This window comes from Haemorhous mexicanus, chromosome 1 (genome assembly GCF_027477595.1).
Source record: "Haemorhous mexicanus isolate bHaeMex1 chromosome 1, bHaeMex1.pri, whole genome shotgun sequence".
Taxonomy (NCBI): Eukaryota; Metazoa; Chordata; class Aves; order Passeriformes; family Fringillidae; genus Haemorhous; species Haemorhous mexicanus.
Window position 1 is genome coordinate 17,383,376 of NC_082341.1, and position 15,421 is coordinate 17,398,796.

Below are 15,421 nucleotides of genomic sequence, written 5' to 3' on the forward strand. Positions count from 1 at the left end.
ATTAACTATGAAAACCCAAATTTTCCCATACATTGAGTTCCTTTCCTAAATTTGTCAGGGAATGGCTTTGAAGACTTCACAGTGAATTCTAGGCTCTGTTTCTTGTGCATGTTATACTTGTCTATGACATACACTAGAAACACGTGGGTGAGCAGGAATGTGTATTTTCTTATTTGTAACTTATTGTTAAACAATCATGTTTATTTTTGAAGGATATAAGCTGGAAGAAAGCTGCAGATTTGTAAAATGTGGATTCAAAAGAAATGAATGTGTCATTCAAAAGAATGACACACTGTATATTTCAACAAAACTACACTTAATTGTTAGCACTTAATAATATGTGACATTATCTTCTAGTGAAGTACCTGATGGCCCTCTTAAGAAATTCAGTGTAATCAGAAAAGGCTGTTTCTTATGGCTTGAAATAAAAAAAAAAAGATTTGACTCCACAAGAGCATACATTCCCACTGCCTCCCAGTCAGCCTTTATTTATTTGCAGACTGGCCGATTTAGGTTAGGATCAGTATTTGGTTCTTGCATTTATCATCAGTGCTAACTTTATGGAAATACAAAATAGATGGTGGCCTATCCCAAAATTTGGAATGAGCAGCTAGGCCACACTTAGAAACATTCATCATTCACCAGTAGAAATGACTGCTTTTTAACATTGTCAGAAGTATGGTAATACATTATTGGGAAATTAGGAAGTGAATGGGAAGGGATGCAAAAAATATTCCTGCTTAACAGAAGAGACAAAAGCCAGTGTCCTTCGGTACCTGGACTGTCATTAGTGTCCTTCAACAACGCTGTGGCATTTTTTTCCTGAGCCTCATATAGCTCTTTGCAGGTTGATCTGCTGCATGTTCCCCTCATGAGACATGCGAATTGCTTCTGTCACCCTATGGAGAGGCTTTTGGTATGTATTCCATGGAATCTGCCTACACCTCTGATTATGGAGAAAAAATATAATGAAAATCGTTGAAAATGCATGCAGAAAGATAATGTTCTTACCCTTTACCTCCCACTGGGAAATTTGACAAAATAAATTTACAGAATCCAAAGCAATGTAACTCTGTATTTATATGTTCAGGAAATGCCAGTAATTCAAAGTATAATGTTCATGAATCAACTAATATGTACCATTGGTATAACAAAATTAAAAAGGTGAATAAACTCAATTGTTCTGATAGAATTCTTCCCTCATAAAAGCTATTAAATAGTAACAGAAACAAGTCTGTCCACAGGCTAAAAAGTAGCATTACCAGTTGAAACATCTTTTAAATTCACTAGTCAGTTACTAATAATCAATGAAATAACAAAGACTATAACCAAACTGCTTCAGTACTTCATAATTATAAAACCGGTAATTTTAAATTGTCCATATTAAATTGGATAACCATAATAAAACATGAAAAATGGGGCATAATGATCTGTTGGTCAGTAAGAGTTAGGTTCCCACAAACTGAAAATATTTCCTGTTGGAAGTTGTGCATGACAAAGCTGTGTATCTATTTTTTAAAAATAGCAACGTGAAATTATGATGAATATCTCACTGGCTTTTCTTGAGAATGAAACTATTTATATTCAGGAAGGAAGGGATCAGATATGGCATCATCACAAACAGAGGGAGTTCCTGATTGCCTCGAGCAAACATCAGCTCTGACAGGAGCATGTGGGCTCCATGTGGCTGATCTTGGACCATGGTGGCTTTTTGGGCTCTGCATGCATTCCTGGAGACTAAGTCTGGGACAGTTCTTCAAAACCTAGAGAGGCAACCTCATTCCCCTCACAGAATTCAGTGGGGAAAATGGGAGAAATTCTCTGCTGAATTCATTTTCTATAGTCTGTAGGCAGTTTTTTTTGTTGGAGGGCATGTTCTCACCCCTTGTATATTTTTGTGGAAAACTGGTACAGCAAACTGCTGCTGTGATGGCTCTGCCACTAAGCTAAAATCTGGTCCTCTCGTTGGCATACATTTAAGGCAACACAATATATCTAACAATTTCAGACTTAATGAAGGCAGACATCTTTCAGATAAAAAAAATTCACGTATATGTGGATTAATAGGATCCTAGATAAATGCTAGCCCTAGTCCACACTTTCATCCTCAGCTTTAGGATGCTTATAATATTAATGTCTTAATTAGAGGAGAGACAGGTGGCAAACCCTGTTATTAAGGTCGTCTGATATTTCCCATAGTCAAGGAAGGCAGCTGCTGAGTCCTGCAGCATTGTCCACCCCAGGAACCAGGTGTGTATTGAGCATGACTAAGACAAGGAGGAATGGCCATTCCTTCCATGAGTGGCCATCCAAGGTGGTGATGTACACATGACCACATAAATGCCTAGATGGTAGGATTTTTCATACTATCTCTATCTTCCTCCTGCTGCTTCTTGTCATGCAAAGTTATGTAAATAAAATACGAGTAAATTCATGGTGGTGTTCACCTTCCAGGCTAAGCAGTGGCATTATGGTACAAATGCAGCATGAGTTATTTCTTTTGTTTTTTTCTTTACTGTTTAAAGGGTGCTGATATAAATGTGACTTATATTTCAGCAAGTTATGAAACAGTTTTTTTATAGACTGTACCTCCACAAATAGTTGTAGACAGGCAGACACAGCCAAATAGTAGCTGTGTGCTGGTCTTGTTGGTGCTGCTAGGAGAGTGAACTTCTGTTCAGTTACAGTACCAGCCTGTGGTGTTAATTCATTATGCCATGCCAGCCTTGACACTGACTCCACAGCATGAAGAAATTCACAGAAACATGCAAACACTGGAATAACTTTGTATTCAAATCTTTCCTCAAATATCCTTTGCAGTGGTGCTCACCAAAAATTTAACAGCAGCTGAGCTGCTGGTGAGCTGAAATAAGGCCTTATCTTTCTGACCTGTGCAGTTTCCTTGAACCCCCCTGGCACTGTAGCCTGTTGTTTCTTGTCTTAGATTGTTAAACTATCTGCCATATGGGTTGTGTTTTTCTCTCTTTGCTTAGTGGCTGACACAATTTTTTCTGTTAGTAGAGCTCTTGTGTGCTTATAATAACAGTAATAATAAATATGATCATCTGGGCATGAAGACCATGCAATATAATTCTTGTTGTTTACTAAAAGGAACTGGAAAGTAGGAGTTGAAGGAAGAGAAATGAGATTTAAAGCACTTAACTTATTCCCTGGAGGAATATGATTTATTCATGTCTTTGTCATAGCATGTTTTTGAAATGCAATGGTAAATGACTTATACCTGGCTTTTTCACTGGTAACCATTAATACTGCATTTCTCATTTCTGGGATTTCTGACATGCAATTTCAGCCCATCTCTTTTAAATACAGGATATATGTGCCTAAAGTTAGAACAATGATTTGAGCCTAAACAGCACTATGGAATAGTTTAAAAGCTATTGGTTACTCAAAAGTAATACAATTAATGATTAGTCTTGCTAGGTGAGAGCTCCCATATGGAAAATTCAGGTGACTCAATCTTCTAATTCAAATAGCTGCTGTAAAGATGGACAAGTACCTCTAGAACTGTTCTCTGAGGTCCATTTTAAAGGACCTCATGTTGCTTTGAGCATATTCAAGCTGAGGAAGCAATGTAGTAATTCTCTCTTTGGAGGAAAAAAAACTCCAGTAGTGTTCAACATGTGGCCTCAAGCACTGCACAAGGCACAAACAACCACATTTTGCTGTTTTATCAGGAGGAATGATTTGTCTTTTACACAAACAATAAAATTAGTAAATGGTCCAAATCCAGCATTTCAGCACCCTAGGGTTATGGTTCATTCTGTGCTGCAACAAAACACAGAGGCTGTCCAGCCAAGAACATTCACTGTCCTATGCTACAGGAGAACTCTTGGGACTCTGTTTTTCAAAAACTTTTGTTACTGCACTGTTTATTCTAGGCAAGCTGTGAAGTATACAAAATTATAACAAAGATAACTGAGCTATTCTGGGGGAAAAAAGTCCTTAAACTGTTACTTGTTTAGTTGTTTAAGACACTTTGAATTCTTTTGTCTGGCAGACTTTTCTAGATTTGTTTAATTAAGAAAAAAAAATTTAAAAAGAGGGATGTAGCCAAGTGAACAACCTCCTTTAAAAAGAAAACAAACTCTAACAGTTAAATACATTACATTGGGTGTGACCCACTATATAGTTACAACTCCCTGAATAGTTTTCATGGCCATGCATGATGAATTTGTCATAGGATATGATGTGAGCAGCATTCCTTGAAAACAGTGCTTTATCATTCAAATGTCAATTCCTCTAAATAGCTGGTTAGGGCAAATATTTCCATAATATTATAAAGAATATAAAGTTTATTCTAGTATTGACGGACAAGAGGAAATTTCTGTTTGCATTTCTTTCAGCTATAAGGACTTTATATTAATAACATGAACCTGAAAAGCAGGAAGGGTATCTTCAGGAGCCAGGAAATTGCAAAGCAAAGCTTGCTGCTCTAGTTTGGCACAGTGAGATTAATAACAAACAAAATTGTAGTTTTGTATTAAAGATGTTTATCATAGACCAAATAAGTCAAAGCCCAGGGTTCTGTCAAGCAGGGCCTAACAGTGATTTGAAGGTTATAATATTTGAAAAAATAGACTAATATCTTGAATGGCAGCTTTTAGCCATTTTCTTGATATCAAAGTTACTCCAGTTAATTTTCAAAGCCTAAGTCAGTCTCACAGACTCAGTACAGTTTAACTGTGAACAAGCTTCCCTTGTAGATCTTAAATGCTGCAATATTTTTCAAGCTAAACTTTTCCAATTCCTCTAAAATGATGGTAATTCTGCTGAAGTTGAAGTAGACAGGAGCCAGATTCCAGCCTGCAGTGCCACTCTGTCACCTGCTCTAGTACAGGAGTCACAGATAACAATGTGCATCTCTTCTGTTGCACATCACAGGATGCTCCCTAGCCCTGCTAATGGGGCAGCATTTCCTATGGCCTCTCTGTGTTCATTACTGTAGGGGAATGGTTTGAAATGCTGCTTCATGTTCTCCCAAATGTCTGGAACACTGTCTGCCAGACATTTTCTGATGCACTCAGGGTCTCCAGCAGCCACCCTGTGGACTGGGTCACTGCCTCAGGTAATACAAGAACTCAAAATTCTGGAATATATTAAAACTGGATATGCAAACAATTTAGAATTATTTCCAACATGCCCTAAAGTACTGTACATATGCTAGACTTTTGCTTTTAATAATCTCCTCAGTAACCATTTCACCCAAAAATGTCTTTCTCTGCCACAATTGCATATGTGTGTGTGTGTGTGTGTGTGTGTGTGTGTGTGTGTGTGTGTGTGTGTGTTGTAGCTTACTTTGTAACCACTAAGAAATGCAAGTTTATGCTCGATAAGATTGTTTACAGTTCTGCTGTTCACATAACAGCTGCAGCAACAGGCAGAACGAGAAAAAGAGCTCTTACTTCACCCCCTAATTGGCAAGCTTCTACCTAGGTAAGCCATACCTCTTGAAATAGTCTGGATTTTCATGCTTTTCCTGTCTAGTTTTGGTGTTTACATATTAGACTGAGTTGTCAAATGTTTGTTATAACTTCTTGGAAGCAGAATACATAATGCAGTTGTAAAGGTTGCTTACGGGTAGCTTCATAATATTTGCCTTGGACTGCTCTCATGGTATATCCCTGTCCCCAACTTTTTATTTTCAGTATTTCTTTACATTAAAGTTGTGAAAGGGCATGTCCTACTTTTATCAGTAACATGGTAAGAGAGGAATAGATGTCTAATTGAAATGATAAAGTTGTGTAAAGGCCAAAAGCATAAATACATTCACACAGGATTTACATATCAGTCTTAACCCTGCTTTGTTTCTCTGTGTGTCACTTCCATCTGGTCCTTTATGGGTTCTTGGCTGTGTGTCCAGGCCTACCCAGTCCTACTTGTTAGTATTATCTACTCCTATTTTCTTTGTTCTTCTCCCCTTTGATCATTTCCCCTGCTTGTATATCTAGAAATGTTTATTTTTCCCTCCTATTTTTAGTTCATAAACAAACAGCTAAACAAAGATAGTAAGAACATTCTTCAGAATGTTTACAGGCTTTTTCATAGTTAAGCCCCAAATATATAATATTCACTAATCATATTTTGGCCCCGATTAAAATAAGTTTTGAAAGTCTACTGTAAATTCATTCATTCCATACCAGTTCATATTGTAAAAGTAAACATTCAGTAAGTATGCATTCCTCCATAACAAAATCCTTAGCAGCTTCATTTCCATCATGCACAAAGAACCTCATTAATTCTGGTTTCCACTAATTCTGTGAGTTCATAGAACCATGCAACGAAACTAAAGAAAATGTATTACCTTTTGTGCCAATGAAAAAATCTTCCATGGAGAAGAACAGCTTTGTGGGCTGGGCGTGTGGCTGCTGACAGCAGTACTATCAAAGTGTACCCCAGCTAAATTTATCTAGGTTTTCATTTCCTTACTCATATTTATTGTTATTAGCAAGACATGACACTTCATTACACTTCTTAAGCGTGCCCTGTAAAATTGCTGGAAGATAACAACATCAAAACAAAGACTCGACAAACACAGTCACCCAATCTTGATGGGAAGAACAAACATCTCCTGCTTAAGTTTTCCAGCACAATGCTGGTGGAATTTATTTTTTAGTGTCCTGCTCATGTTAATGCTTTTCAAAGCATTAATCTTCTGTCTGTAGTCAGTCAGAACAATCCCTCATATTGCAGTAGTCTGATAAAGAAGATGGTTAAAAAATACAGAAAGCTCTGATAACAGTAACCCAAATAGTCTGAAAGGTAGAAGAAAACTGTCCCCATATAGCAGTGGCAGAACTGATTTGAGTTTCTAGCTGTAAACTAAATAGCTTCAGATCCACAGGGTTCAGCACTGTGACATAAATGCAACAGCAGCTTCACTGGTAACTTGGTGGTAACTTATTCTGACTGTGCTAGCTTTAGGGCAAATATGGGCTTTAGGAGGCATTCTTCCAGACAAGGAGAGTCTTCAAATCCTGAAAAGTGTGGATATGTATCAGGAGCATTTAACCCAAAGATGAGATCAAATATTAAACTTTCTTTCTCAATAGTTGTATGAAACGTTGACATGGAATTGAAATGCAAATCTATTTAGGGATTTTGTCCATTATGAAAATTTTTATTTGATTTATGTAGGTTTGTACAAGTCTGCATATGCTGTTTATCAGATTCACTACTTATTATTTTACAGCACTGTGAACAGGAACTATTTTTTCTTAGTACACTTGAGTCTTGATATACAGGCACCACTTTGAGGCAGATATATTCTGGAGTGGACTTCTGACACTTTGTAAACCTTGTCTTTTGTTCTTTCAGACATCCTGTCTGTTGTAGCAATAAATCTTTAAAGAATAGTTCTTTAATTCATCAAAAACCCTGGCTTCATATAAGAAACAAAGCATTTATCACAAGAAAATCTTCAACTACTCTAGTACTTCACCAGATTTTAATTAGTGATTTATAGAAGGATTCTTAACACCAGATTCCCAAGAATTGTCCTATCAGTTCTAATGTAAGTGCATTAACGGGATGCACCTGAAAACTAGTCCACATTGGAGACCAAACTCCCTGTGTAGACATACCCATAACTGCTCCCTGGATCCATCTGTTGTATCCAGAAGTGACATTGACCACATTCTAGAATAGCAGAGTTCCAACTTGAAATGTTTCATACTTGGTTGGTGAGAGCCCCGCGGGTAGCACTTAGAATATTTCACTACGCCTAGGTTTCCCCTAAAACCAACTTTTTTTTCCTTTAATATTTTCTAGTATAGGAATGGCAGAATTCTACCAGCTGTGTATTTGACATATTGATATTAGAAATTATAAACAACTTTCTGTCACCAACATGTTTTATGAAAAATCCTTTCCTTAGGATTTTTCCCTCCTGAGAAGCTGAGAGGCCTCAGGAACAAACTGTAAACAATTCTTATCTGCTGCTGTGGAATGCAACAGGGGGAATCTGTGATTGGTCTCATCCGGTTGTTTGGAATTAAGGGCCAATCACAGTTCACCTGCCCAGACTGTCTCGGTCAGGGACAAACCTTTGTTATTCATTCCTTTTCTATTCTTAGCTTAGCCTTCTGATGAAATCCTTTCTCTCTATTCTTTTAGTATAGTTTTAATATATTTTCTATCATAAAATAATAAATCGAGCTTTCTGAAACATGGAGTCAACTTTCTCATCTCTTCCCTCATCCTGGGACCCTTGTGGACAATACTACAACTTTCAATGTTAAGAAAGTGAAAAGCTCTATTTTTATCCACAGTGGGCAGGCAGAGAGGCTTGCTACCATTTTCCACAAAAGACAGGACACAAAAAGGATGGAGCAAGTCCAAATTTGAACTTCTTATATGGGAAAGTAAAGGTATGCAATGATCAGAATAAGCCAAGAAAAAACCAAGCTCCTTCTGATCTGTAAGGCAGTGAAAGTAAATATTAATAATAATTTTAACAGAATTGGAAGGGAGTGGCAGAGAGCTGCACTGTTCCTGGTGCCTGATCTGTTATCTCCAGCTGCACAGAGAGCATAGGCAACATGGGCATGGGCTGGTGGCAGTAGAAGACACAGCCTGCCCCAACATGTGTACGGTGGTGGGAAGGAGCAGCAACTCAAGAAGACAGCGAAGATGCAAAGCATGATTACTGAACTGTTGGAAATTTCATTTTCTCTTCCCTGGAGTATAAGAAAAACCAGTTAAAACGGCAGTTTAAACCACACCAGCTTAATATTACCCACCAACCCAGGCCAGGCCCCTTGGCCAGCCCTGCCCAAGCCTTTCCATCATTTCGACCGCACCTATGCCTGCACAGATTCCATCCCGCACCCCGCATTGCCCATCCTGCATCCCGCATTGCCCATCCTGCATCCCGCACCCGGCACCGCCCATCCTGCACCCTGCATCCCGCAACCCGCACCCCGCACCGCCGCCGCCGCGCTGGCCCCGCCGCGGCCCCGCCCCGCCGCAGCCCCCCGGGCGGGCGGGCGCGCGCAGGAACATGGCCGGGCAGGGCGGGAGCAGCGCTGGAGGCCGCGGCGTTGTGGTAAATGCGGAGCGCGGCACGGCCCGGCCCGGCTCCACGCCCCTCGCCGGCCGCGGTGCCTCCCCGGTCCCCGGTCCCCTTCCCCGAAGCTCCCCGGTGCTTTGTGGTGAACCCCCGCGCCCTCCCCTTCCCCCGCTTCCTCCGGGCCCCTCGGCCGGCGCTTGGGCCGCGTCCCCTCACCCTGCGCCGGTCCCGCCACGCCCGCCGGCCCCGGCCCCACTGCGGCTGCCGGAGGGGGACGGGCGTGTTGGGCTGAACCGCGCCTTTGGCTTCCGCCGTGAAAACACGGTTCGGTACCACCCCGAGCGGCTCCTGTGGCCGTGGCTGTGCTTCCCCAGGCTCCTTGAGTTACGGGGATGAGGATCCTCAGACATCCCGAGGTGTCTTTCTCCCACCGGAACTCTGGGAGGCCCCAGGGGGTCTGCGGGCGCCGTGAGAGAGGGTTGGGCTGCCCGTGTTCTGCTGGGGTGGGAGACAGCCCGAGCCTCGGCAGTGCGTTTGGAGTGCCTGTAGGGATGGATAAATGGTGCAAAAATGAAGGAATGTGATCCTTATTCTGATAGACACCCCAGTTTCTCCTGTGAAGCAAATGCCATCACTGCCACCACCTTAGGTATGTTCTTATTTTAATGTGGCATTAGGATTTTAACAGAAAGTTCACGGGTCAGCTGCCCAGATCATGGCCCAGGGCCGACCGTGGTCACACTGTCCACTCCAGCATCCCCTGCATCCGCTTTCTAAAGGACCTGTCCGCACACCACACATCAACCACATCCCCTGACACCTGTGCAATAAATGACATTCCTTAAGTGGGTTACTGTGCATATCATCAAGCAACAGGAGGTTATTCCAAAGAAGGACATGAATGTGTCTGACCATGTTCTGCTGCACTGGTTTATTTTTTTCTGCTCAACACCCCAAAAACCCAACCAGCAGTAAGCCCAGTGCAGCAGTGTTTAAGTTACAAAAGCTGGACTTTGCTTCATGCTGCTTGGAGCTGAGGATTGAGCTCAAAACTCACCTGTGCTCACTTTGCCAGACAAGAAAACAAGCAACATTCTTCTAAAGGTGTTGCAATTGAATGTCTTCAGCTTGTCTCTTAGGCCTCAGGGGAACACTTTTGGATATTGCCATGTATTTGTATTCCTTTTTGTATCCATTCACATCAACTTTTTAAAGACTTACTGAAGAATATCTGCTGGGCTATTCAAATGTGCAAAGCCTGAACTTGAAAAGTAGGTCTTTCTTTCGCTGTAGGAATTTTTTTACACACAAGTATGCCATGTATTTAGAATATATACTTACTTATCCAGTTGAACACTGTTTTCTTTCTGAAACAATATGATTTTTTTCCTTCATATTTTCAAAGGCCTTTTAAATTCTCAAACAGAATAGTCATAAGAATTTACAGTTACTTGAAATTTGTCTTATAGCATAATGCTGTGTATAGCTTTAGGATAAATGAGAATTTCTTAGACTTGTTGGGAAGAGCCAGTTTAAAAGAAAGAAGAATATGAAATAGGCTTATTATATCAGACAAATAATTAATTTGAAAGCACACATGAATTTCATCTTAGTTGTCAAATGCCAGCAAGCCCTTGTAAACTAGAACTTCAATATTGTTGTAGTGTTACACTGTTGATGTTCTGCTATTCTGGAGAGCCAGAAAGGATAAATGGGAGAATCAAAATTTTATCCTGATCCTGTTTTATAAAGGACTTAATGTAACCTAAGTAAAAGTTATTGGTTTGTATGAATTCTAAAGCAGCTTCTGTCCATTTAATTTCATCTGCATCACACTGAAACCATGCAATTTGACAAGAATGCAGAAGTAAGCAACACTGACAGGGGTTGCTAGTGGGTGTTTGTAGCACTTAATGAAATTGTTTCAGTTTGCATTAAAATGCTTTTGAATTGGCCGTTCATTACTAAAAAATGTTTCAAAAGTTTCAGCCCCCCCATGCACTGAAAAAGTAGATGGGACAATAGTCTTTGCAGGTTGACTGCAGCAGTGTTTCTGGGACAAGATTTGCTCTAATTAAAAACCTTGCCAAGGAGGATATTTATAATCTCCCGTTTCTATGGAAATGAGGAACACAACTAAGTAACTTTTTTTCTTTTGTGAAGTTTCAAGGCTTGTGTAAGTCAGGGGAAAAGCTTTCATTGATTCCAGTTATCTCCCAGTCATGCCCTTCATGGGCAAATATTCAGTAGCAATTGCCAACAAATAACTTTTTTGATGCAGAAATTTTTGGGTAGAGTTAGGAAAACATGCCAGTCGAGGTGCCTGTAGCTGTCAATGAATATGCAAAAAAAGCCCCCAAGCAACACAAAATCCACAAGGCAGGACAGTGTTTCAGTACAGCATGAGGCAGGCTGTGTCTGAGTTAAAGAAGAGGGGATGTGGAGGAACAGCTTGGCATCAAATATGTTATCTTAGCCAAAATTGTGAGAAACCATTTATTGCTCTACAATAAAATGGTAAGCAGAGGTTTCAGTGATGGTCCTTTAAAGACTATCTGTAGCAAAACTGCTAATAAGACATGCACTGCACAATGGCAAGTTTGTCACCATTTCTGCTTGTATGCAAGATTCCTGTAGCCGAGCTGTAGAAAGACAATGTGTGACTTGAGGTATATGATTGTAGGGAAAACCTATTAGGTGTTGCTTTTTATCTTGAACCAGTATTGAAGCAAAGCTTTCTAATGATTTCAAGGTACCTTGTGAACCTGCAGGTCTTGTCTTTCATAAGGAATAGGGAAAATGTTTGTTTTGGAGTTAGTTTAGTTTTTGTGGTGGAGACTCTGCATTTCGTAGCTTTCTGAAGCCTTCAATCATTGGCTAATTTTTGACCCTCTTAATCTCTACCACCATTGTATGTTGTAAGATCTAATCTCTGTATTCTGATACTTACAAAACCAATGTATATTTAGGCTGTAAAATATTTTTCTGTAAATGTGTGGATTTACAGACCAGTTTCATAGTGAGGTGAGATGCAAACATTTTGCAATCACTTATCGTTGATGACATCTAAATTAAGAACCTCACCTTTGGCAAAAAGTACAGTTTTTCACTGATTTGTACAGATATCATCCATGAACCGCATAAATGTATGTACTGTTTCATCTGTAGAATACTTATCTATTTATTTATGATTTAAGTAATTCTAAACTAGAAATGTACAATTTTAATATAGAATTTTATGACTTTTAATTCCACCAATTGAATCTCCCATTGGAAAATCCCTTCTTGCTGGCAATATTATATTTGCACTTTGAGTTTAAAAATACTTATAAACTTACTTTTGCCACTAGTTTAGTATTAAATATTTCCTTTGTCTGTCTAGTTGTTTGTAATTTCAGGTGACATTTCCCACATTCTGTGGATAAAAAACTGTAGCATTTGTTTTCTGAGTTATACTGAGAAGCAAAATAATTAATGGGAAAAGCTAAATAGTAAATTGTAACTGGAAGAAAGTATGGCACACAACAAGTTCATCCAACAGAGTGTACTAGAGTGCTGATTCTGTATCATTTAGATAATGTCAAACACCATGAAGTTTTCTTGACAGTACTGTTTGATATTCAGATTTCAGACAATTGGCCTGGATACAGTCTGGATTTGTTCACTTATCCTCAGCACTACTATGGTGACCTGGAATATGTGCTCATTCCTCATGGCATTATTGTTGACAGGTATGTGTAGCTTGAATGTTACTAAATAAATTGTTTGGTCAGTAGTATTATTCTTTTTTATAAAGGTTGTCATCCCTATACAGTGCATGTATGATCTTTGTCCCAAAATATTAGAAGTTAAAAACTTGGATATTTTTATTTGGAAATTGACATTAGTACATTTTTGTCTGTGCTGGAGTTCCTATACTTTTAACATACAAAGTGGTCTTTGGAATTCCTGGAAATTTCAGCTGCAAACAATCTGAGAAACAATATAAAAAATGAAAATTCATCAAAGAAATGTTTCTTAATAAGAGGTTTTCCCCCTTCTCAGACTTGATAAAAGATGATAAAAGACTGCTTTATTAATCTTCAGTAAAGTAAGTGATCCTCATTCTTACAACAATAAAAGGAACTATATATTTCTGATCAAGTGAGATGATCTAATATTTCTAGTATCTTCTATTTCTTATATAACAAAATGTACTAATGATTGCTATATGGAATTTACTACAGCATTAAAAATAAAAGATGTGGAGATTAAGCAACAGCTGTTTCTTATACTTATCTTCAGTCTAGAGCGTATTCTTCTCTGCTCCATGCACAGATTTCATTGAAGTTCAATCAATGTACTTATGTAGGGGCAAATTATTTTTGTATTACAGTTGGTAGAGAAAGAATAAAACCAACCAAACCTGGAAAATGTAATAAAATACATGGGATAAATGATAGGATTATTTAATAAATTGCATCCTGTTGACAAGTCCATTTTCATTGAAGCTACTAATCTAATTCAGAGAGCTATCAAAGAATTTTCCAGTGTGTTTCCAGAGTATAGTGCACTGAACTGTTTTTCCTCAAAACATTAAACAACATTGTTAAGTTTTCTGTTGATGCTTCATAACATCTAGAAATGACCCAGTACCCTATTGGGGGTCTAGAAATGCTATCTTTAAAGTTAATATTTATTATTTACATTTATTATTAAGATTAATATTTATTATTTTTATGTTGAAAATATATGTAGCATTGCATGGCAGAAATGTGTATCTTTTGTTTCCAGTCATCTGCCATATTGTGTTTGCCATGCAGAATTGTCAGAGAGGATAGGTTTGGTTGGGAACCCCACAGTTCGTGGCTCACTGGAGCATTCGCTCGATTATTTGCCTGTGTGTGACCTTGAACAAGTCACTGAAGCTCTTTGCACTCTTCATTTCTGCTGTATAAAGCAGTGAGCTGTACAGAATAGTGATAATATACTCTCTTTATAAGCTTTTCACTGATGCTCTATTTCTTTTTAGTTTTTATGTATATTTTTATTAAAACTGTAAGGGTAGCATCTTCCAAAGCCAATCAGCATGAAAGTTTCCCTATCTTTCACTTAATTTGTTGCTCTTGTGCAGTAACTAACATAACAAGTTAGGGGTTTGTACAGGTATATTTTTTAGTGATAATTCCTGTGAGGTAAAATGGAAGGCTAGTTCACATTCTTTTCTCTCAAGTCTCTTACATATTTATGAGCCCAAAGTATGCTGAGATGTGTAGGTCCCATTTGTATAGCTGGGGAATTTATGTATTTGAGGTTAATTTAAATGGTTAGTTAAATTTAACTTAAATTTATGCATCTAAGGTTAACTTAGATTCAAGTGCTTTGCATCTTGCATCCATCACTCTCTCTGTTTGGATCTGCCATCTGTGAGCTAGATGCAAACCCAGACAAGCATTGGAATGGACTGTCCTGGAAGGTGGTAGAGTCACCATTCCTGGAGGTGTTCAAGAAATGACTGGACATGGCACTTACTGTTATGATCTAGCTGACATGGTGGTGGTCAGTCAGAGGGTTGGGCTTGATGATCTTGAAGGTCTTTTCCAACCTAAATCATGCTGTGATTCTGTGGAGTCAGGCTTCTTAAGCAATCCAGTCAAGCTTTGTACTCAGCATAGTGTTTGTAAAGCATACCATGAACTTAGAGCATCTGCATCTAAAGTTACTTTATCTCTTAATTTTTTTTTGCCCAGGACAGAACGACTGGCAAAAGATATTATGCAAGACATTGGAGACAATGATATTGTGGTTCTCTGTGTCCTCAAAGGTGGCTACAAGTTCTGTGCTGATCTTGTGGAGCACATTAAAAATCTTAGCAGAAATTCAGAAAGGTTCATCTCTATGAAAGTCGATTTTGTTAGACTGAAAAGTTACCACGTAAGTCAACAACTGATTTATGGAGATTCTGGTTGAATGGCATAATAAATAGCTGACTTTTGCATGTGAGATCTCTACCTCCAATTATAAGAAAAACTTCGTGAAAAATATTTTTGTTTGAAAAACCTGTGAGGTTTTTTTTTTTTATCTTTGTAGATAGTATGAATGAGAATATTGTTTTATTTAGTCTGTCTTTTACTTCTGGACAGAGAAATTTAATTCATGTAAAATGTCAGCACTTGTTTGTTCTCAAAATCCTTAGCAGTTCTGTCAAGTTAATTTCATGTTTCTGCATTTTCCACCCCCACATAGTTTGGCATAACTGCAAGGTGGTAAATCTATGTCTTCTTCTAAATGTTTAGTGCTAAGTAAATGAAATGCTTTCATCTTCATAGCATGCAGTTTACATAGCAGCAAAGTATACCACCAGATGATGATAGTGTTCTACAAGAAAATGCAACAAGCCATTCAATCAAATCC

At 38.7% G+C, this 15,421-nt stretch overlaps 1 protein-coding gene and 1 long non-coding RNA gene across 6 annotated transcripts in view; one reads left to right on the forward strand and one right to left on the reverse strand.

Annotated features, from left to right (window-relative positions):
• Positions 1–7,109: 7,109 nt before the first annotated feature.
• LOC132324939 (uncharacterized) lies at positions 7,110–9,448 on the reverse strand. Its single transcript, XR_009485780.1, has 2 exons — positions 9,245–9,448; positions 7,110–8,696 (listed from the first exon to the last, which is right to left on the reverse strand). It is a non-coding gene; the product is annotated as an uncharacterized LOC132324939 (long non-coding RNA).
• The window catches only part of PRTFDC1 (phosphoribosyl transferase domain containing 1), a 42,967-nt gene continuing 36,531 nt past the window's right edge, over positions 8,986–15,421 (forward strand). For 3 of the 5 annotated variants that reach the window (XR_009485772.1, XM_059841566.1, XM_059841576.1), the window contains exons 1-3: positions 8,992–9,064; positions 12,653–12,759; positions 14,758–14,941. Coding sequence is in view for 4 of the 5 variants with exons in the window: in XM_059841566.1 (XP_059697549.1) it covers positions 9,020–9,064; positions 12,653–12,759; positions 14,758–14,941 (336 nt within the window). In the remaining variant the exon portion in view is untranslated. Of the gene's footprint in view, positions 9,065–9,459; positions 9,678–12,652; positions 12,760–14,757; positions 14,942–15,421 lie in introns of those variants that run through there. The other 2 variants (XM_059841587.1, XM_059841596.1) reach the window with 2 other exon arrangements.